Source organism: Myotis daubentonii, chromosome X, assembly GCF_963259705.1.
Source record: "Myotis daubentonii chromosome X, mMyoDau2.1, whole genome shotgun sequence".
NCBI lineage: Eukaryota > Metazoa > Chordata > Mammalia > Chiroptera > Vespertilionidae > Myotis > Myotis daubentonii.
Genome location: NC_081861.1, coordinates 101,880,798 through 101,903,273, shown reverse-complemented (window position 1 = coordinate 101,903,273; position 22,476 = coordinate 101,880,798). Strand labels below are relative to the sequence as shown.

General features: G+C 38.8%; 1 protein-coding gene across 10 annotated transcripts in view; it reads left to right on the top strand.

The window, feature by feature from the left end:
* ATRX (ATRX chromatin remodeler) overlaps nt 1-22,476 on the top strand; it is a 284,022-nt gene that overhangs the window by 186,742 nt on the left and 74,804 nt on the right. For all 10 annotated transcript variants that reach the window (XM_059679370.1, XM_059679369.1, XM_059679366.1 and 7 more), the window contains 4 exons: nt 8,160-8,290; nt 8,802-8,890; nt 9,015-9,187; nt 21,454-21,607. In XM_059679370.1, the coding sequence (XP_059535353.1) occupies nt 8,160-8,290; nt 8,802-8,890; nt 9,015-9,187; nt 21,454-21,607 (547 nt within the window). The remainder of the gene's footprint in view (nt 1-8,159; nt 8,291-8,801; nt 8,891-9,014; nt 9,188-21,453; nt 21,608-22,476) is intronic.

Sequence of the window (22,476 nt, the reverse complement as noted above, 5' to 3'; positions counted from 1 at the left end):
ACAGCAACAATTTGTTACCCACAAAGGAGCTTCCAAAGGTCTGTTAGCTGATTTTTAATCAGAAACTCTACAGCCAGAAGAGAATGGCATGATGTATTCAAGGTAATGAAAACCAAGGATCTGAAAACAAACTTTAACCAGTAAGGCTATCATTCAAAAATAGATTATGAACTAAAGAGCTTCCCAGACAAGAAAATGTTAAAGGAGTTTATCACTAAGAAACAGCATGCAGGGAGGGTGGGGGGGAAGCTAAAAGGACTGCTGTAATAATAATAAATATATAGAGATAAACATAGGCATAAAGAATTAAAATGGCAATAAGTACCTATCAATAATAACCTTAAATGTATATGGATTAAATACTCCAATCAAGAGACATAGAGTAACTGAATGGATAGAAAAATATGACCCAAATATATGATGTCTTCAAGAGACCCACCTCAGAACAAAACACTCACACAGGATGAAAGTGAAGGGATGGGAAAAATTTTCCCTTCAAATGGAAATGGAAATCTGAGATAGCAATACTCATATCTGACAAAAGAGACTTCAAAATGAAGGCCATAACAAGAGACAATAAAGGTCACACTAAAGAGGTAGATATAACCCTGGTAAACATATATGCACCCAATATCAGAGCACCGAAATATATAGTACAAATTCTGGAGGATTTTAAGGGAGAGATCTACAGCAATACAGCCATATTAGGAGACTTTAACACCACTGATTTTACTGCACAGATCTTCCAGACTGAAAATAAATGAGGAAACAGTGACTCTAACTAAATGATACACTGAATCAGATGGATTTAATTGACATTTACAGAACATTGCACCCCAAGGCTGCAGAATATACATTCTTATCAAATACATATGGGTCATTCTCAAAGATAGACTGTATCCCATGTTAGGAAACAAAACAAGTCCTACATTTCAAGAATTTTGAAATGATAGCAGGCAGAGAACAACGATGGTGGCATAGGTAACTGCTTGTACTCGCCGTCTGCCATAACCACATCAAAATTACAACTAAAATACAGAACACGCATCATCCATAATGGCCTGAAAGCTGGCTGAATGGAAGTCCTACAACTAGAGAAGTAAAGAAGAAAGCACATTGAAACTGGTAGGAGGGGCAGAGGCATGAAACGGGTTGGACTGAAACTCAAGTGTACCGTTTTTGTAATTGGTAGGGAGATTGTCTCTGCAGAGGCTCCCTGTGAGGAGCAAGGGGTCCCAGCCTCACATTAGACCCCTAGCCCAGGCTCCCAGAGCTGGGAAAAGTAGTACCTGTAATTATGGGCTGCAAAAAGCAGTGGGGATTGGGGCTCAGTGACACAGAGGCTGCTGGAGACACAGGTAATCCTCTCAAAGACCTAGCACACAAACTCAACTTACAAGGTCCTGCTTCCTCTGAGCTCCAGTGGCAGGGTGAGGCTCTGGGGAACACAGACACATACAAGGAGGAACTGGATTGCCTGGCATTGGGCAGGAACTCGGGGGTGGATATCTCCCAGTCGAAGGTGCTCGCAGGCGTCATTATTCCTATGCTGGAACCTCACCTGTGGCAGGGATGACTGGCAGCCATTTCTCTTTGCTCTGCACTGGTGATTCCCTGAGACCCTGCCTTGTCTAATTTGCAGCTCCTTCCAACCTATGTGCAGTGGCTTCTGCATATGGGTGGCCTGTCATTGTTCAGGCTTCAGACCTTGCTAAACTTTCTCAAACAAGCTACAGCTGGGTCAGGGAGCCCCAAACCTATTAATAAAAGGCCCAAGAACTGGCACCAGCACCAGCCTGCCTTGCTTCACAGCTTGGCCTCACGTGGGCACTTCCAAACTGAATACAAACAGGACGAATCTGCAGATCTCTCTGTAGCTCCCTGAAGACCCAAGAGCCAATGCACCCAATGGTCAGTGTCAGGTCATACGAAATTACAACTCTACACATCATAAGCTACACACTCATGGGGCAGACTCAGTGAGGACCAAAGTCCCACTGACGCAAGTCCTGCTCCATAGGGTTGTCCTGCATAGCAGCTCTCGCACTGTAGTAGCAGCTAGTCCCCACAGCCAATTGGCCTGGAGGTCAATTCCTCCCAGGGATACCAACGCCATTCAAGTCTCAACTACAATAAGACTGTGCAAAGAGCCCACAAAGGGGCACACCTAGAGTGCCCAGCTCAGGTGACTGGGTAGGCTAAGCCACTGGGCTCTATAGGACACCTACTACACAAGGCCGCTCTACTCAAGGAGACATAGCAGCTCTACCCAATGCATATAAACAAACACAGGGATGTAGCCAAATGAGGAAATGAAAGAAATGGAAGAAAGCAAACTACTGGATATAGAATTTAAAACCACAGTTACAAGGTTACTCAAGAATCTTCTTGTGACTTCCAAGGACTTAGTGAGACTTTCAAGGATCTTTGTAAGAATGCCCCCAAAATGGAAAATGACCAGTCAAAAATTAAGCAAACACTGACTGACAAAGAATAATATACAAGGATTGAACAGTAGAGGATTCTGGGAATCAAATCAACAACTTAAAATATGAGAAAACAAAAAAGACCCAACCAGAAGAGCAAAAAGGAAAAAGACTCCAAAAATATGAAGCTAGTCTAAGAAGCCTCTGGGACAACTTCAAGTGTACCAATATTTGCATTATGGGGGTGCCAGTAGAAGAGAGAGAGCAAGATACTAAAAACCTATTTGAAGAAATAATGACAACAACCCACAATCTCTTGGACACAGCAAAAGCATTCCTGAGAGGGAAGGTCTTAGCGCTACAGGCCTGCCTCAGAAAATAAGAAAAATTATTAATAAACTATCTAACCTTACAACTTAAAGAAATAGAGAACAACAAGAAAAGCCCCAAGTAAGTAAAAGGAAATAAATAGTAAAGATTACAGTGGAAATAAATGACATAGGGACTAAAAAAAACAATGCAAAAAAAAAATCAATGAAACCAAGAGCTGGTTCTTTGAAAAGATAAACAAGATGATGAACCTTTAGGCAGATTCATCATGAAACAAAGGGAGAGGACCCAAATTAATAAAATCAGAAGTGAAATCAATGAAGTAACAATTGACCCCAAAGAAGTATAAAGGACTGTAAGAAAATACTGTGAACAAACTCTATGTTAACAAGTTGGACAACATGGGTAATATGGACAAATTTCTAGAAAAATACAATCTAAAAATGAATAAAAAAGAATCAGAAAACTTGAATAGGCCAATAACAACTGAAATTGAAGCAGTTATTTAAAAAACAACAACCCAGCAAACAAAAGCCCTGGTCTGGATGGCTTCTCCAGGGGAGTATTACCAAACATTCAAAGAAGAACTAATACATATCCTAAAACTTTTCATAAAATCCCAAGAGCAAGGAACACTTCCAAGCTCTTTTTATGAGGCCAGCATGATCCTAATTCCAAAGCCAGGTAAAGTCACTACAAAGAAAGAGAATTATAGGTCAATATCCTTGATGAACATAGATGCTAAAATCCTCAACAAAATATTAGTAAATTGGATCCAGCAGTATATTATAATGGTCATACACCATGACCCAGTGGGAGTCATTCAAGCAATGCAAGGCTTGTACAATATTCACAAGTAATAAATATGATACATCACATAAACAAATTGAAAGATAAAAATCACATGATCATATCAAAAGATACAGAAAAAGCATTGAACAAAATCCAACACCCCTTTTTGATTAAAACTCTCTGCAAAGTGGGAATAAAGTAATCATACCTCAACATAATAAAAAGCCCATTGTATGGGTGATCATATTTGGCAGTGATACATCTGATAAAGTGTTAATATCCAAAATATATTAGAAGCTCATACAAAGTAATAAAAGGAAGACAAACAATCCAATTAAGAAATGGGCAAAGTACCTAAATAGACACTTATGCAAAGTGGACATACAGATGGACAAGAGAAATACAAAAAAATGTTCAAAGTCAGACAGATGCAAATAAAAACGACAATAGGTTGTTACCTCACACCTTTTAGAATGGCTACCATTAAGAAATCTACAAATGACAAGTGCTGGTGAGGATATGGAGAAAAGGGAACCCTAGTACACTGCTGGTGGGAATGCAGACTGGTGTAGCCATTATGGAAAACAATATAGAGGTTCCTAAAAAAATCAAATATGGAACTGCCATTTGACCCAGTGATCCCACTTCTTGGAATATATCCTAGGAATCCTCAAATACCAATCAAATAGAATATATGTATCCCTATATTCAGAGCAGAGCAATTTACAACAACTAAGATCTAGAATCAGTCCAAGTGCTTATCAGCAGATGAATGGATAAAAAAAGATCTACATTTACACCATGGAGTACAATGCAGCAGTAAAAAAGAAGGACCTCTTACCTTTTGAGACAGTATGGAGGGATCTGGGGAGTATTATGCTAATTGAAATAAGCCAGTCAGAGAAAGACAAGTGTCACATGATTGCATTTATATGTGGAATCTAATGAACAAAATAAACAGTTGAACAAAATAGATCCAGAGACATAGGAGCATGGAACACACTGTGGAATCTAAGAGGGAAGATGGGGTGAGTCAGAAGAGATTAACTTAAGAACTGGGATGCATATATGCATAATCCATGGATACAAACTATAGTATGATGAAGGCCTGGGACAGGGGTTAGGAGTGGGCTGGATGGGGTCAATGCAGATAATAAGGAGACATATGTGATACTTTGAACAGTTAAAATTTTAAAGTCAATGTCATCCCAGTAAACAGAACTAAAATATTAAAATTAAAAAACAACAACCACACGATTGCTTTCTGTTTGGGGTCTTCTGTGATTTTATATAAATTTTAGGTTTTCTTCTAGTTCTGGAAACAATATCATTGGAATTAGGTAGTGATTGCATTGAGTCATTAGATTGCTTTGGGTAGTATATACATTTTAATATTGATGTTTCCAATACATGAACACTATTTCCTTCCATTTATTTGTGTCCCTCTTTAATTTATTTTTTTCAATGTCTTAGAGTTTTCAGAGTATATGTTTTTCATCTCACTGAATAAATTTATTCCTAGTTAGTTCTTTTTGATACAATTACATATGACATCCTTTTCTTAATTTCTCTTTTTGATCATTGGCTATTAGTGTGCAGAAATGTGAGAGATTTCTGTGTATTTTCCTTGGTGAATTGATGTATGACAAATGAGAGATTATACAATGGGGAAATGATAGTCTCTGTAAAAGCATAGTTGGGAAAACGGGACCAGATCCATGCCAAAAAATGAAACTGGACAAATTAAACCATATCCTATATAATAAAAGCCTAAGTGGCGTCGTGGGACATCGTCACAAGATGGCCACTGTGACATTGTCACAAGATAGCCACCACAAGATGGCCGGCAGGGGAGGGCAGTTGGGGGCAAACAGGCCAGCAGGGGAAGGCAGTTGTGGGCGAGATCAGGCTGGCAGGGGAGGGCAGTTAGGGGCGACCAAGCCTGCAGGGCAGGGCAGTTAGGGGTGACCGGGCCTGCAAGGGAAGGCAGTTGGGGGTCCCAGATTGGAGAGGGTGCAGGCCGGGCTCAGGGACACCCCCCCCCACCCCTGTGCACGAATTTTGTGCGCTGGACCTCCAGTACAAAAATAAAGTCAAAATTAATTAAAGTCTTAAATGTAACATCTGAAACCTTAAAACTCCTAGAAGAAAACATAAGCACTGAGTTCTCTGAAATTTGTCTTTGCAATCAGTATCTTTTTCTGTATGTCTTCTTGGGGAAGGTCAATAAAAGCAAAAATAAACAAATGGCGCTACATCAAACTAAAAAGCTTCTACAGGGAGAAGGAAGCTATCAGCAAAATGCAGAGATAGCCTAGTGCAGTGCTTGGCAAACTGTGGCTTGCGAGCCACATGCAGCTCTTTGGCCCCTTGAGTGTGGCTTTTCCACAAAATACCACGTGCAGGCATGCATGTACAGTGCGATTTAAACTTCGTGGCCCATATGCAGAAGTTGGTATTTTGTGGAAGAGCCACACTCAAGGGGCTAAAGAGCTGCATGTGGCTTGCGAGCCGCAGTTTGCTGACTACTGGCCTAGTGAATGGGAGAAGAGATTTACTATTGATATATTGGAGAAGACCTTAATATTCAAAATATATAAAGAACTCATGCATCTCAACTTAAAAAACAAACAGTTCTATTTAAAAATGGGCAGAGGAGCCCTAGCCAGTTTGGCTCAGTGGATTAAGTGTTGGCCTGCTGACTGAAAGGTCCTGGATTCGATTCCAGTCAAGGGCATGTACTTTGGTTGCGGCCTTGATCTCTGGCCTTGATTGGGGCTATGGGGGATGCAACCAATCGATGTGTCTCACATCGATGTTTCTCTCTGTCTTGCTTCTACTTTCTCTAAGAATTAATGGAAAAAATCCTCCGGTGAGGATTAAGAAAAAAAAAGGGCAGAGGACATGGATAGACATTTCTCCTAAGGCAATTTAATTGCCAGCAGACATATAAAAAGATAACACTAAGCATCAGGGAAATGCAAAAGAAACCACTTATCCCCTCAGACCTTTAAAAATATATCTTATCAAAAAGTCAATAAACAGCAAGTGATATAAGGATATGGAGAAAAGGGAACACGTGCACTTTTCGTGGCATTGTTTTTATAAAATATATATATTTTTATTGATTTCAGAGAGGAAGGGAGAGGGAGAGAGAGAGATAGAAACATCAATGATAAGAAAGAATCATTGATTGGCTGCCTTCTGCACACTCCACTGTGCTGATCAAGCCCGCCAACCACATGTGCTCAGACTGGGAATCGAACTGTGACTTCCTGGTTCATAGTTGGACACTCAACCACTGAGCCATGCTGGCCAGGCAGTGGCATTATTAATTGGTACAGAAACTATGGAAAACAGTATGCAGGGTCCTCAAAATTTAAAAATACAACTACTATATGATCCAGCAATTCCACTTTCTGGTATTTCTTTTAAGAAAACAAATTTACTAATTTGAAAATATACATGCACCCCTATATTCATTGCAGCATTGTTTACAATAGCCATGATATGGAAACATCCTAGGTGTGGAATCAATAGATGAAGTGAGAAAGAAGATACTTATACACACACATTCATATGTACCTACATACATACCTACCAAGGAAAATTACTTAGCAATAAAAAAATGAAATCTTGCCATTTGTGACAGCATGGGTGGACCTAGAGGATATTATGCTAAGTAAAAGAAGTCGGACAGAGAAAGATGAATACCATATGATTTTACTTACGTGGAATCTAAAAAAAAACTAAACAAGTGAACAAACAAAACAGAAATGGAATGATATTTTCAGTGAACAAACTCATGGTTGCCAGATGGGAGTTGGTTGCGGGGGCGCATTCATGAAAAAGGTTTAGGAATTAAGATGTAGAAATTGCCAGTTATAAAAATCATCACAAGGATGTAAATACATAATAGGAAATAGAGTCAATAATATTGTAGTAATTGTGTATGTTGTCAGATAGGTACTAGACTTATCAGGGTGATCACTTAGTAAGTTATGTAAATGTTTAATAACTATGTTGTACACCTGAAACTAATACTATTATATGTTCACTGCAATTGAAAAATGAAATTATTATTAAAAAATAACAATAAAACAAGAGTTTGTAATCTAGGGTCCAGTGGATAGAATTTAGGGGTGTATGAACCTGAATAAGAAAAATTCCTTTTTAATTTTCACTACCCTCCAACAAAAGTATAGCATTTTTTCCAGTTTCAAAGGTATGCAGCAAACCACAGTAGTAGTATTGATAACTGACTTTGTTACCAATATAAATCATATATTTCTGTATATTAATGATATCTCAAAATTATTTACCATTATCAATACTTCAAATTTTCATGTAATTATTAGACTTGCTGCTATATTTTTTATTTAATGCATTAATAAATTACACATATTACGATATCACTTTTTTTAGTATTTTTATAATTTCTATATAATGGATTTCTTTTTCAATTCTATTTATTTTATGTAATTGAAAACATTATTGTAAGCACTGCCAAAGCAGTTCATAGAATAGATTGTTAAAACCTCTGTTTTAGAAACACCTAGGTTGAAATAGATCTTCTTATGTCTTAACATTAACTATTTTTCTTTTGATCAGGTGTAGGTAATAGCAGTGAAGGTGGAAGAGGAAAAGCAGGTGCAAAACTTTTCCAAGATTTTCAGATGTTAAGTAGAATCTGGACTCATCCTTGGTGTTTACAGCTGGACTATATTAGCAAAGAAAATAAGGTAAATCAAGTAACCTAAGATTTATTAAAAGGTATCTGTTGGAAGCAGAATAACTTCAGGAAAAAGGTTGATGTATGTACACTTACTGTATATTTGAATTTTCTTTTGATTTGTGGTATAATAATTCATGTATTTTATTTCTAGTTAATTTCTGTTTGAATGCATTATGATTATAACATGAATATTAAATGTTAATCTTAACATTTCTCATAATCATAGCAAAGTGATCAAAAGTAAGAAATTAACATTGAGTATTATTAATTGAACAACAGAATTCAATTGGATTTTCTTAGTTTTTGTACTTTTTCTTTTTTATGATCTAGCTAAGACCTCACATTGCATTTAATAGTCATATCTGCCATGTCTCCTTTATTTTTCTAATTCGTGATAGTTCTTTAGTTCTTCCTTATCTCATGACAATTGACTTATTCTTAAGAAATAAATGAACAATATTATAATTTCCCATATAAGTTGAAGTAAACTATTAAAACATTCATCTTTTTTTCCCTAGGGATATTTTGATGAAGACAGCATGGATGAATTTATAGCTTCAGATTCTGATGAAACCTCCATGAGTTTAAGCTCCGATGATTATGCAAAGTAAATTGAATACTTTTGTGCCTTGTGTTGACACATTAAAACTCCCTATTTATTGATTGTTCTCATAATTGGCACTTATATGTTTACTATACTTTTCTATTTGTTTAAATTTGTTCTTTTTCAGAAAGAAGAAAACAAAAGGGAAAAAGGGAAAAAAAGATAGTAGCTCAAGTGGAAGTGGCAGTGACAATGATGTTGAAGTCATTAAAGTGTGGAATTCAAGATCTCGAGGAGGTGGTGAAGGAAATGTGGATGAAACAGGAAACAATCCCTCGGTTTCTATAAAGACGGAAGAAAGTAAGTCTTATGAATGTTGTCTTTATCATTGAACATTGTTTAGAAATATGTCATTATTATGTCAGTACTTTTTTTCAATTATTAATCATCCTCTCTTGTTGGCCAGAGGCATATCTTTTCTCAATTGGTAAGCATGCAGAATAATCATGGAACACATAATAATAATAAATATCTGATAACTCATTAACAAAAAGCAAGCCTTGTGCTCTCTCTTGTATTTCATAGGAAAGAAAAAGTAATGTTTATTTACATGTATAAATGTAAACTCTGTATTACTTTTACTCTATATGTTAGCTTACTTCTTGAGCAGCCTTGCAATGTTGTTTATATCTTTATTTTTATAAGTGATTGGTAGAAGTTGGATTCTGACCTAGATACATTCAATCTCAAAACCATCATGGTAATTTCTCTTAACTATGTATAAATAACTGGAAGAATTTCAAGGAATCAAGTATCATTATAATTGATTTTATATAGTGAAATTATTTTTAATGGTTTAGTCTTTTTCCTTTGTAACTCTTAAAAATTTATAATTGTCTTGGTTTCCTCTGTGTCGTGTACAGTTTGTGTCACCTCTTTTACTTTTTTTCTCTTGTGAAAGTTTTGACTGAACTCCCAAAGGCTTGAGTTGTCTTTACCTGTTACCTATATTTAAAGAATTAGTATTGAGGCTCCATATTCTCCTGGTACAGCCTCACTGGATGTCTGGTCTAAAGCTGGGACCAAATATCTGAATATTTGAAATATCAAATATTTAAAGACAAAACAATGTAAATAGCTCTAAATAGTTGGCATTTGGAAGTCATGAACAAAGCTGTTGACTATGAACTGCAGAGAGAGATATAGGTGCTAACTAGGTAAATGATCCTGTACTCAAACACGCTTGGCTGGTCTTAGGCGTGCAGATGAACTTATTTGGTGATTCCTTGATAAACATTTCTCTCTTCAGTAGTACCTCCTTCGAATAGATAGATGGCAGCCTAACCACAGCCTCTGTCTTCTCTAAGAAATCAGGGAAATAGTAAAAATTAAACTACAAAATTTCCCTCCTTGTTTTTTTCTCTCTTGTTATTCCATAAAGGCAGTTTGTTATCAGCATTCAACTTCCAATTACATTTAAAGAATATTTTTCTAAGAATACTAAAGGAATGTTTATAGTTTAATTTAAGGAAATGGGAAGCTCCTGTTATATCTTCCTTTGCTCTCCCAATCTGCCTTTTCACTTAAAATCATCTGCAGTCTCTCATCTCACAATTATAAATGAACTAGTAGCCTGGTGCACGAAATTCGTGCACATTGAAAGGGAATTAATTAGAGGAACGTAATTTGGACTCACTATCTAATATCAATAATATGTGAGCGTGAGGCACTCAGCGTTTCTGAAATTCAATGACATGAATTTTAGCTATTACCTTGCCAAATAAATGGAATTTACAGATACCATTTAAAAGAGCATTCAGCTTCATATTAAAAACTCTGGCTACCAAGTCAGGTCTGTTTTCAACTTTTTGCCAGTGTTGTAAATTGTTTGCAATATCTGCCCATTTGGGATTGCATGTCATGGTTACGAATACATTGGGCTTGCCATACTTTGTTACAGTTGTCATAGCATCCTAATATTGCTGCTGCATATTTCTGGGACTACCCTCAGAAGATGATGGAAGTATTATCATTTTACCAATTGACACATTGTCATTTTCAGATCTAGATTTGAGATAATCCATCAAACCACTATATTTTTCAACTCTCAACTTAGATTGGTTTGCTTTGATGAAATTTATCCGATTTGCCTCCATTTTTGAATACGAATCCACGATCAACTGTTGAGTTAATATTCCTGCATTTAAAATAGGATTAATGTGTCCTGCACAGAGAGATGAAATCCATAATACTGCATTTGTGTGACTCGTGTCCTTACATTTTGTCTAGTATTATTGTCAATTATACTGTTGTCTCTGAGTCTTAATGCAATATCTGGTCCCCAGCCTTTTTGACCATGTGGGAAAAGAATAGGATATGTCATTGCATCTAATGTAGGAAACAGGATATTGATTTGTTTCATTTTAGTGGCATTTGAATTATTGGGATCTGGTTTACAATGAATGAGCAAGTCCCTTTCAAAAGGAGGTTCTCCATTGTCGTTTCTGAATATGACAGCAACCTCGGTTACACGGGGAGAATTATATCTACCCGGATCACTGTTACGATCGTATTTAATCGCCATTGTTACTTCTGTGGGAGCAATACCTTTTGCTGCTACTTCAGATCGGGCCTCCTTTTCTACCTCATGTAGCATCTTGTACGTTTTTGTTAATTCATTTATGTCATGCATGAGGTTGTTGATGTTGATCATGAGTCTTTCTGAGTAGCCCTGGTTTTCTGGCATTGCTAATCTTTTACTTGTAGCTTTGCCTGTCTCCAAAATATAGAGTTGAGCAAATTTCCGAGAAACACCATCCAAAGGATGTAAAGTTCCAGTACGGTGATAAACTTGTCCGTGTATTCTAAAACAGTATGGCCCATATCCTAATGGCGATGCAATATTTGCACCCATGGAAGCAAAAGCAAAAAAACTACTTATGGAACGAATATTTTCCATGAAATTTTTACTGTCAGAATCTTCGTTTGTCATTAATCTTTTTAAATATGCCGGGTAATCTGGAAAATGTATATCATTTGGACAGACTTTCTCTTTGCTACAACATCAAGCAAATTTCCCATCGGATGGTTTTTCATCAGAGAAATTTAGTGATAGGCAAAATTCACATTGAACAGTCATTCCACCACAAATATGTTTGAGAATTGCATCCTCATGTACTCCATTTTCACTGAGAAGGCAGTTCCTACCCGTATTGGTGGTACTTGTTGATGACTGTTCTCTAGACATATTCTGTTGTCACCACCGCCTTCTTTCACCTTCAAAGGCATGTTGGTCTTTAGACATATTCTGTCGATAATGCTGGTGTTTTTTGGCATCAGAGCGACGTTTTTCCAGTAGCTGGTGTTCAGATACATCCTGTCTCATTTGCCGCCTTCTTTCAAGATTAGAGACATTTTATGTCAATAACGCCGGCATCTTTTGGCTGCAGAGCTACTTTGTATCAACAGTTGTTCTTTAGACATAGTCCCACCTCTCTACTGTCACGGTCTGAGATGCAGGTGAATGAGAGTCCTGGCTGTTAGGCCACTGAGAGCTGTCTGACCAAAGGCTGATTCTGGCTGATTCTGTGGGGGTGGGACTTCCTCCTCCCTGCTGTCAGTTTCCACAGCTGTGATGAGGAAGCTGGGGTGACAGAGGGAGCCGCACCCTGCAAGCCGCCCTCTCTCTCACTCTGCTCTATGTCCAGCGGTCTTCTGCTCTGCCAAGTTCTCCAAACTTCCCGCTCTTTGCCTGCTCCTCTCCCGCTCTTCTCTCTGCCGCAAAGGTCCCAGGAGCCCGCGGGCGTGGCTAGGAATGGGCGGCCTTGCCTCCAAGACCGGCAAAGGTCCTGGGAGCCCATGGGTATGGCTACGGCCTTGCTTCCCGAGCCTGCGAAGGTTCCAGGAGTCCGCGGGCATGGCTAGGCACGGACGGTCTCGCCTCCCAGACCAGCAAATGTCATGGGAGCCTGTGGCCCCGGCCGCCGTCGCCTCCTTGGGCGCCTAACACCTGCATATGAAAATTAACCGTCATCTTTGTCTGGTTAATTTGCGTAGTCACTCTGATTGGTGGGCGTGGCTGGTGGGCATGGCTTGAGTGTAGCGGAGGAATGGCTAATTTGCATGTTTCTGTTTTATTATATAGGATAGCTTAGAGCAGTGGTTCTCAACCTTCTGGCCCTTTAAATACAGTTCCTCATGTTGTGATCCAACCATAAAATTATTTTCGTTGCTACTTCATAACTGTAATGTTGCTACTGTTATGAATCGTAATGTAAATATCTGATATGCAGGATGGTCTTAGGCGACCCCTGTGAAAGGGTCGTTCGACCACCAAAGGGGTAGTGACCCACAGGTTGAGAATGCTGCCTTAGAGTTTATGTGTTCCTGGGAATGATTTTCTTAAAATTTACTTGTTAAAATGTTTCTCATAACTTAAAGTTTAGAGATCAGAGAGAGTATGTCCCATTCTTTGCTGTAAATGGGTTACATAGAAGCATGCTGAGGTATTGATTCCTTCATCACTTGGAAGTATAGGTGGGGTCTGAGGCAGCTGAGTTACGTCCAGAAATGAATAGATTCTTCCATTTTTCCTGGTGTACTATGTGACTGTGATTGCTTTTCATTTATGCCATAATGTAAAAAGGTTGCAAAGAACAGGGGCAAAATGTAGGTAGCTACATGTTATAAACTTAAAAGCAAACAGGGAAGGCTCTGGGTTCCAAATGAGAAACTGACTACTTGTGTAGGGTCTTTGTTTAATTTTAGCTGTGTGCATTTAAATAGATGTCATTCATATATGGATGTATTTTATATTTTTTGCATCTGTTTACACATAGTTTATCAGAAACATTTTTCCGAACAAATAAATGGTAAAAATGTATTTTTGTTCTGTAGATCTAGATTAACTCCATAGAAGGCTGAGTAGATCATAGTATATGAACATATATAGTTGGTATTATAAATTTTTAAAAATTTATTTCCTCTACAACTGGTTTGCCTCAGTGGATAGAGCGTCGGCCTGTGGAAGGTTCCCAGGTTCGATTCTGGTCAAGGGCATGTACCTTGGTTGCAGGCACATCCCCAGTAGGGGGTGTGCAGGAAGCAGCTGATCGATGTTTCTCTCTCATCGATGTTTCTAACTCTCTATGCCTCTCCCTTCCTCTCTGTAAAAAAACCAATAAAATATATTTTTTAAAAAACTAAGTAGGAAGCATTATAGGGCGAAAATGTTGCATCTGGAATTTGAAATGGATATTAAGTAAGTACATAGCTATAATCTAATCTAATGAAAGACAACATGCAAATTGACTGTACCTTCACTACGCCTTTCACCACGCCCACCAGCCAGTCAGAGCAACTATATGCAAATTAACCCAACCAAGATGGCTGCTGGCAGCCACGGAGCTGGAGCGAGCAGGTGGCTTGGTTGCCCCAGCGATGGAGGAAGCCAAGCTTCCCACGGCTGGTTCTGAGCTCCACTGAAGGCAACAAAGTTTCAATTATAGGAGGTAAATAAATCCCAGAATAAAAAAGAAAAAGAAAAAAAGGAGAGGCTGGGAGCTTCCATCACTGGGAGGCTTGGCCAGCCTGAAAACGACCCTCAGCCCCTCACCAAGACTGGCCAGGCACTCCAGTGGGGACCCCCCACCCTAAAGAGGGTGTGGCCAGTCTGAAAACAGCCATCAGCCCCTCACCCAGGCTGGCCAAACCTTCATGGGGTGAGGGTCCCCACTGCGGGGGGGGGAGCTTGACCAGCTTGCAAACACCCATCAGCCCCTCACCCAGACTGGCCAGGCACCCCAATGGGGACCCCTACCCTGAAGGGGGTGTGACCAGCTGCAAACAGCCATCAGCCCCTCACCCAGGCTGGCCAGGCACCCCAGCGGGACCCCCATCCTTATCTGGGACACCCTTCAGGGCAAACCAGCTGGCCCCCACCTATGCACCAGGCCTCTATCCTATATAATAAAAGGGTAATATGCAAACTGACCCTAACAGCAGAACGACTGGGAATGACTGGTCACTATGACACACACTGACCACCAGGGGGCAGACGCTTAATGCAGGAGCTGCCCCTTGGTGGTCAGTGTGCTCCCACAGGGGGAGCTCTGCTCAGCCACAAGCCAGGCTGACGACTGCCAGTACAGTGGTGGTGGTGGGAGCCACTCCCACCTCCTCAGCAGCACTAAGGATGTCTGACTGCAGCTTAGGCCTACTCCCCGCTGGCTAGTGGACATCCCCCAAGGGCTCCTGAGCTGCCAGAGGGATGTCTGATTGCCAGCTTAGGCCCAATCCCCCAGGGAGCGGGCCTAAGCCAGCAGGTGGTCATCCCCCGAAGGGTCCCAGACTGCGAGAGGTCACAGGCTGGGCTGAGGGACACCTCCCCCCCCCCCGGGGGGGGAAATTTTTGTGCACCGGGCCTCTAGTTGAACTATAATATGATTCTCACTGCATATTTCATTTTTATTTTATTTTTTAATATGTATTATTTATTTCAGAAAGGAAGGAAGAGGGAGGGAGAGATAGAAACGCCCCTTACTGGGGACTGAGCCTGCAACCCGGGCCTGAGCCCTTGACCAGAATTGAACCCAGGACGTTTGAGTGCACAGGCCAATGCTTTATCCACTCAGCCAAACTGGCTAGGGCATATTTCATTTTTACTTCAAGTTGCTTTTTAATTCTTTTACAGAAGATTTCTGAATTTTCTGAGAAGCAGAATCTTGATTTAAGTTTACCTTACAGCATCACTTTTTCTGTGTTTTAATATTGGTTTAGGACAGTTTTATGATGTGAAATTTGCTGTGTAACTACTTTAAAATATTCAGTTTATTAATTATCTTGGTATTATTAGAGTACATTTTAAATTGTATATAATTTATTGTATGGATATCAGCTTTTGTGATAGAATCCTTGTATGTGATGTAGGACCATATTATTAGCACTATTATATGATATTTGTTCATTCAACAAAGATTTGTTGAGTGCTTACTATGAGCCAGGCACTGCTGTAGCAGCTTTGGTTATATCAGTGAACAAAATGCATTCATGGAGCTTACCATTCTACTAGTACTACTATTTTAATGATATGCTACTTTAAAAAAAAAAAACTACAGTGTATCTTGCTGTAAATATGGTAGTTAAATATATATTTAGAATGCCTCAAGAAATTAGGGGTAGTGTTTTCTGTACCCCTACAGTATGGTAATTATCAGAGGAAAAGAGGGGTAAGGAGATGCCGGGGTCCGACCCCAGCAGGTCCAGGGGTCCCCAAAGTTGTGGACGGAGTCGGCGAAGAAGGAATGGCACGGAGACAGCGTTCAGTTGATCAGCAGCCTAGCCAGGATCTCCAGCCAAGTTCTGGTCTCGATCTCCAGAGAGGTTCTGCTTCGGATCTCCAGCCAGGTTCTGTGGCCATGTTCCCTCGCTAGGTTCTCCAGCCAGGTTCTGTCCAGGTTCTCCAGCCAGGTTCAGTGTCCAGGTTCTAGTCAGGTTCTCATGCCAATTTCTGTAGTCAGGTTCAGTCCAGGATCTTTTGCCATGTTCTCTCGCTAGGTTCTGTCTCTAGGTTCTGAGGCCAGTTTCTGTCCAGGATCTTTTGCCATATTCTCTCCAGCGAAGTTCTTCTGTCTCCAGGCTCTGTGTAGGTTCTGTCTTCTTGATTCTGTTCTAAGTTCTGTCTGTTTCTGTCTTGTTACAACTGTATTTATACCAGTTGATTCAATCCTATCAATCTCTATTACAAAGGTTAGGGCGTTTCTTATCTCCATTCCAGGGAGAAAAGATTATGTAGTTTAAGCATGATTGTTCGTAGTTAAAGGGATTAATTACCCGCCTGGCACTTAGTTGAGGGGTTTTATTCCCTCCCTAACTTCAGGGGAAAATCCCTACCTGGGGATTCAACCTTTCTCGGAGAGGTGACTTTGGTTAAAACACAGCGCCAAGAAGGTGAGCAAACATATTAAAAACCGTATGCCATATATGCCAGGTCCCTTGAAACAGCAAGGATGGACCGGCTCCCAGCAAGGAGAGGTAGAAGAGGGTAAAGGAAGGATAAATGGAGATGGAAGGAGACTTGACTGTGGTTGGTAAATGCACATTATAATATACAGATGATGTATTACAGAATTGTACACCTGAAACCTATATAATTTTATTAACCAATGTCATCAATAAATTCAGTTTAAAAATAAATAAAAAAATAGAATATATGCACTCCTATGTTCATTGCTGTATTATTTACAATGGACAAGATTTGGAAGCAGCCCAGTGCCTATTAGTAGATGAATGGATAAAAAAAGCTATGGTACATTTACACAATGGAATACTACTCAGCCATTAAAAAGAAGGAAATCTTACCTTTTGGGACAGCATGGGTGGACCTTGAGATACTATGCTAAATGAAATAGGCCAGTCAGAGAAAGGAAAACATGATACAATTTCACTTATATGGGGAATAAACAAAATAAAAACTAACAAAATAGAAACAGACTCAGAGATAGAGATCAGACTGACAGCTGTCGGCAGTAGGGGTGATGAGTGAAGAAAGGTGAAGGGATTAAGCAAAAAAAAAAAAAATAACAATAATAATAAAATAAAATAACCAAAAGTTATAGACAGAGAACAGAAAACAAGAAAAGAAATTAGGGGTAAAGTTGTTTGTATTTTTTTTTTTTTGTGCCTTACCTTGTAAACATTTTATAATATCTAGAGTGTATATTTAGGAATGACTTTGATTAATTAAGTCACTGTTGTTATGTATATATACACAGCACAGAGCTCTTACCAAATTCCAGACTCCCAGAAAGAAAATAGGTGTTCAGAATAAACCACATTGTTTGTACAAACAATCTAGGCACAGTGAGCCCCTCTTATCAGGGAAAGTTTTATATTAGTACAGGAAACTATTTACCATTGAAGTTCCCAGACAGTAGCCACAGGCCAACCTTACAAGGAGGCTTTTCTTAGATGAAATTTTAGTTTACTCTTGAAGGATGGTAACGCATAAATAAGAAATTTACCAGGCAAAGAGGGGAAGAAACTAATACATTTAAGGATAGGTATGGAACCTTGCAGATATGTGAAAAGTTTAGGCAGTAGTTCATTGTGGTTTTAGTATAAATGCTTAATCAGCCTGCTAAATGTAATGAAAATCACTAGGACGCAGACAGAAAAAGAGGGAGCTAATAAGTAGTAAGTTCAAGAAGGTATGCTATAGGGATATGCTACTCTTGATACTAGCAATTTTGGTTTTTATCTATCCAGAGATAGGATACTAGGCCTTGAACCATTTATAAGGTGGAGAGTTTTTAGAATCCAGATTAATCCATAATTTCTTTAAAGGGTACATATTCCATGGAGGAATAGGATAAGAAAAAATATTACCCTTCACCCAGGGAAAAGACAAGAAAGCTTATTTGTTTTACGCTCAGCTCTGGGTTAGGAAAAATTGCTTCCTTGGATTCATAATCACAGGCTTTCCCTCACATAGTTTATGGTTTGAATTTATATTACTTATATAGTCTAAAAATCTCAAGCTGACATACTAGCATCAAAAGTAATTCTGGGTTGGTAATTCCCTGGAGCACTTACAGAAGCAGTTGGAGAATCACTGTGGAGATGAATGACCTCAACCTGAGCTACCAAGATTCTCCCATATTACAGCTACACTGAAAGGGAAATCACAATAAAAAAATATAGGCTATGAGAGGAAACAATTAACCATAGGTAAAGATAGAAACAAAATAAGTTAGCAGTCAATCTGATGAAAGTTAGCACACAAAACAAACAGCATGATTCAATTCTTAGGAACCTCAGATAATAGAACTATTTTATAAAGACTATAAAATAAGTATGGTTAAAGTGATAATTTAAAAATTCATAAGCATAATTTTGTGCTGGCAGACAACATTCTGGAAAAATATAACACCACATAGGTTTTGCAACTTTAAAGGTTTGGGGTTTTTTTTGTTTTTGTTTTTGTATTTTTAATCCTCACCTGAGGATATTTTTCCATTGACTTAGAGAGAGTGGAAGAGAGAGGAAAAGACAGAGAGAAATATTTTGTGAGAGAACCACATCGATTGGTTGCCTCCTACACAAGCCCTAACCAGGGCCTGGGCTAGGGAGGAGCCTGCAGCTGAGGCTTGTGCCCTTGACCAGAATCGAACCCGGGACCCTTCGGTCCACAGGCTGATGCTCTATCCATTGAACCAAACTGGTTAGGTCGGTTTTGTGGCTTTAAGCAAAATGATGCATAATGAAACCAATTTTACCCTAGGCAAATTGATGTAAACAAGCGTTAAGTTCCTGTAGTATCTTGTCAATATTGTAACAAAACAACCTTGAACAAAACAACATTATTCAAGGACCTGCTATAGTTTAAAAACATAAAAGGTAATGTACAGTTTAGGGATACAGATATAGTGAAAATATTAAACATACACAGAAATAATAAACATAGACTTTAAGGTTTTAGTTACCTCTCTAAAAGGAGGGAGGAAAAGAAGAATGTGATTGGGTAGGATAACATAGTAGTCTTCAGGTGCATCAGAAGCAGGTTTAACAAGTGTTATAATTGGATAAAAGTGGGATGTAGGAACTTGGCAGTTTATTCCATATGCATTTTTGGATATGTAAAATATAGCAGAAATATATAAAAATGTAAAATACTTCACATTAAAAAGCAATTGGGCAAAAACAGGTTAAACCTCATTCCTCATTTTGTATTGAATTGTTTATGTTTAGACCTTTAATAGATTATTTTGTATAACTTTCATAGTGAAAGTTGGTGTGCAAATAACAAAATTAATATGATATAATGACTCTGGGATGAATATTTGAGTGTTCTAGAATTCTAGTAACACAGCGAAATGTTTCTTGCCCCTGAGCTTAAGATCTCTCTCTCTTGATCTCAGAGTCGGTCTCCTTCTCTGCTTCCTTCCCTTCATTTCTCTTTCTGTCTCTCTTTGGGCCTTTTTCTTTCCTAGTCCCCCTGTCTCTTGGGATGTGCTTTGAGGTTATCTCTTAGGGTTTGGGGGCCTCTGTCTTTTAGAGTTTCTGTCTACCCAAGTGCTCTGCCTCAAGTATTTTTCTTTCACAGTATAGAGTTCTGTCTCTCCCCTGTGGTGGTCCTGTTTTTCTCTCTGGGCATGAGTGTGCCGAGGGGGGTGCTGGGATAGTGGTGGTGGTGATGTGTGTGCACGCACGCGTGAGTCGCTCCCCTCTCTCGAATTCCTATGTCGGTTTCTCTGGGTTGGTCTACTAGGTGTACCGGTTAATAATGGTCGATTTTGTAATCAAAGAGAACATGATAATTTCAAGAGAAATGTCAAAAGTGCTTTATTTAAAGTAACGTCCATCTCTAGGTACACGTTTCCCCCATCTTTCAGGAAATTTGTGGATACCATCCCAATAGAACTTTTCTTGTTTTGAGGCAAATCATTCAGAGACACAATTTTCCATTTCTTTGTATGTTTTGAAGTGCTGCTCAGAAAGTGCGTGTGCCATTGATCAGAACAAGTGGTAATCTGAAGGAGCAAGGTCTGGTGAATACGGCGGGTGGGTTAATACTTCCCAGGCAAGATCTTTTAACGTGTCTTTAACTGGTTTTGAAGTGTGTGATGGTGCGTTATCATGAAGCAAAATTACTTTGCTGCATGTTCTGGCACATTCTGGTCGTTTCACAATCAAAGCGTGGTTCAAATTGATTATTTGTTGTCAGTAGCGATCAGTATTAACGGTTTCATCTGGTTTTAGAAGCTCATAATACACCACGCCTTCCTGATCCCACCAAACGCAGAGTATTGTCCTCTTTCCTAAGTGATTTGTCCTTGCAGTCGATGTTGATGGTTGACCTGGATCAACCCATGATTTTGTGCATTTGGGATTCTCAAAATAAATCCACTTTTCATTACCAGTCACAGTTCGATGCAAAAAAGACTTTCTTTTGTGCCGTTGAGGCAACATTTTACTGATGACTTTTCATTTTTCCATTTGTCTTTCGTTCAGTTGATGTGGCACCCATTTTCCTTCCTTTAAAATCTTTCCCATTGCTTGTAAACAATCAGAAATTGTTTGCTGAGCAACGTTTAATCTTTCTGCAAGTTGTTTTTGAGTTTGACACGCATCTTCATCCAATAGTGCTTGTAATTGTTGGTCTTTAAACTTTTTCGGTTGACTTGGATGTTCTTTGTGTTTCACATCGGAATCATCACTTTTAAAGCATTTAAACCAGCGTTCACAAGTATTTTGAGATGGGTACTCACCATAAGCTTCCCGAAGTATACGATAACTTTTTCTTCAAAGTAAAGTAATGAATTAAAACGTCCCGCAAATGCTCTTTTTTGGCACGAAATTCGACATTTTTAAGCATAAAAATATCTATGATGTTAACATCTTCAGCAAATTTGACATAGGAGGTTTTGAAGCTTGCTATCAATACAACAAAATAGCATATATATCAAATCGCATATATATCAACATATGTGTAACTCCATCTATTGAAAAAATTCCGCATTATTAACTGGTACACCTAGTAGATATGTTTTCTTAACCTCTCTTGGGATCTTGTAGTTTTTTCTTTTCCTTATTTGCCTACTTATTTATGTTTCATTTATTTTATTTAGGTAAAGCTACTTCCTCTTCTAATCCAAGCAGCCCAGCTCCAGACTGGTATAAAGATTTTGTTACTGATGCTGATGCTGAGATTTTAGAGCATTCTGGCAAAATGGTACTTCTCTTTGAAATTCTTCGAATGGCAGAGGAAATTGGGGATAAAGTGTAAGTTCTTTCCTATTCTTTATACAAATGAACTTTTTATAAGCTTTCTATTGTTTCAACAGCTTATTTGAAGAAAAATGTGTTTTCTTCCTTTCCAAAAATGTCATTTACTTTGGTTACTATAGTGATAGGCAAGTTTCTTCCATTTAAGCCACTAGTTTTTTTAAAAAAATATATTGTTATTGATTTCTGAGAGGAAGGTAGAGGGATAGAGAGATAGAAATATCAGTGATGAGAGAGAATCATTGATTGGCTGCCTCCTGCACGCCCCCTACTGGGGATCGAGCCCACAACCCAGGCATGTGCCCTTGACTGGAATCGAACCTGGGACCCTTCAGTCCGCAGGCTGACGCTCTATCCACTGAGTCAAACCAACTAGGTCAGTGGTTCTCAACCTACGGGTCACGACCCCTTTGGGGGTCGAACGACCCTTTCACAGGGGTCGCCTAAGACAATCGGAAAACACATATTTGTAATTAGAAATAAATATTTTACAATATATAATTACATATTGTTTTTGTGATTAATCACTATGCTTTAATTATGTTTAATTTGTAACAATGAAAATACATCCTGCATATTAGATATTTACATTATGATTCATAACAGTAGCAGAATTACAGTTATGAAGTAGCAATGAAAATAATTTTATGGTTGGGGGTCACCACAACATGAGGAACTGTATTAAAGGGTCGCAGCATTAGGAAGGTTGAGAACCACTGGACTACTGCATATTCTGGTTATTTCTTTAGTGCTGTTTTTCCCTTCTGGCTATTGCTTCTAAAATTTGTTTTATTAATGCAAGCCTCTAGTTGATATCTATATGTTATCATCTTCAAAACCATTTTCCAATCCATGCAATGTGGCTT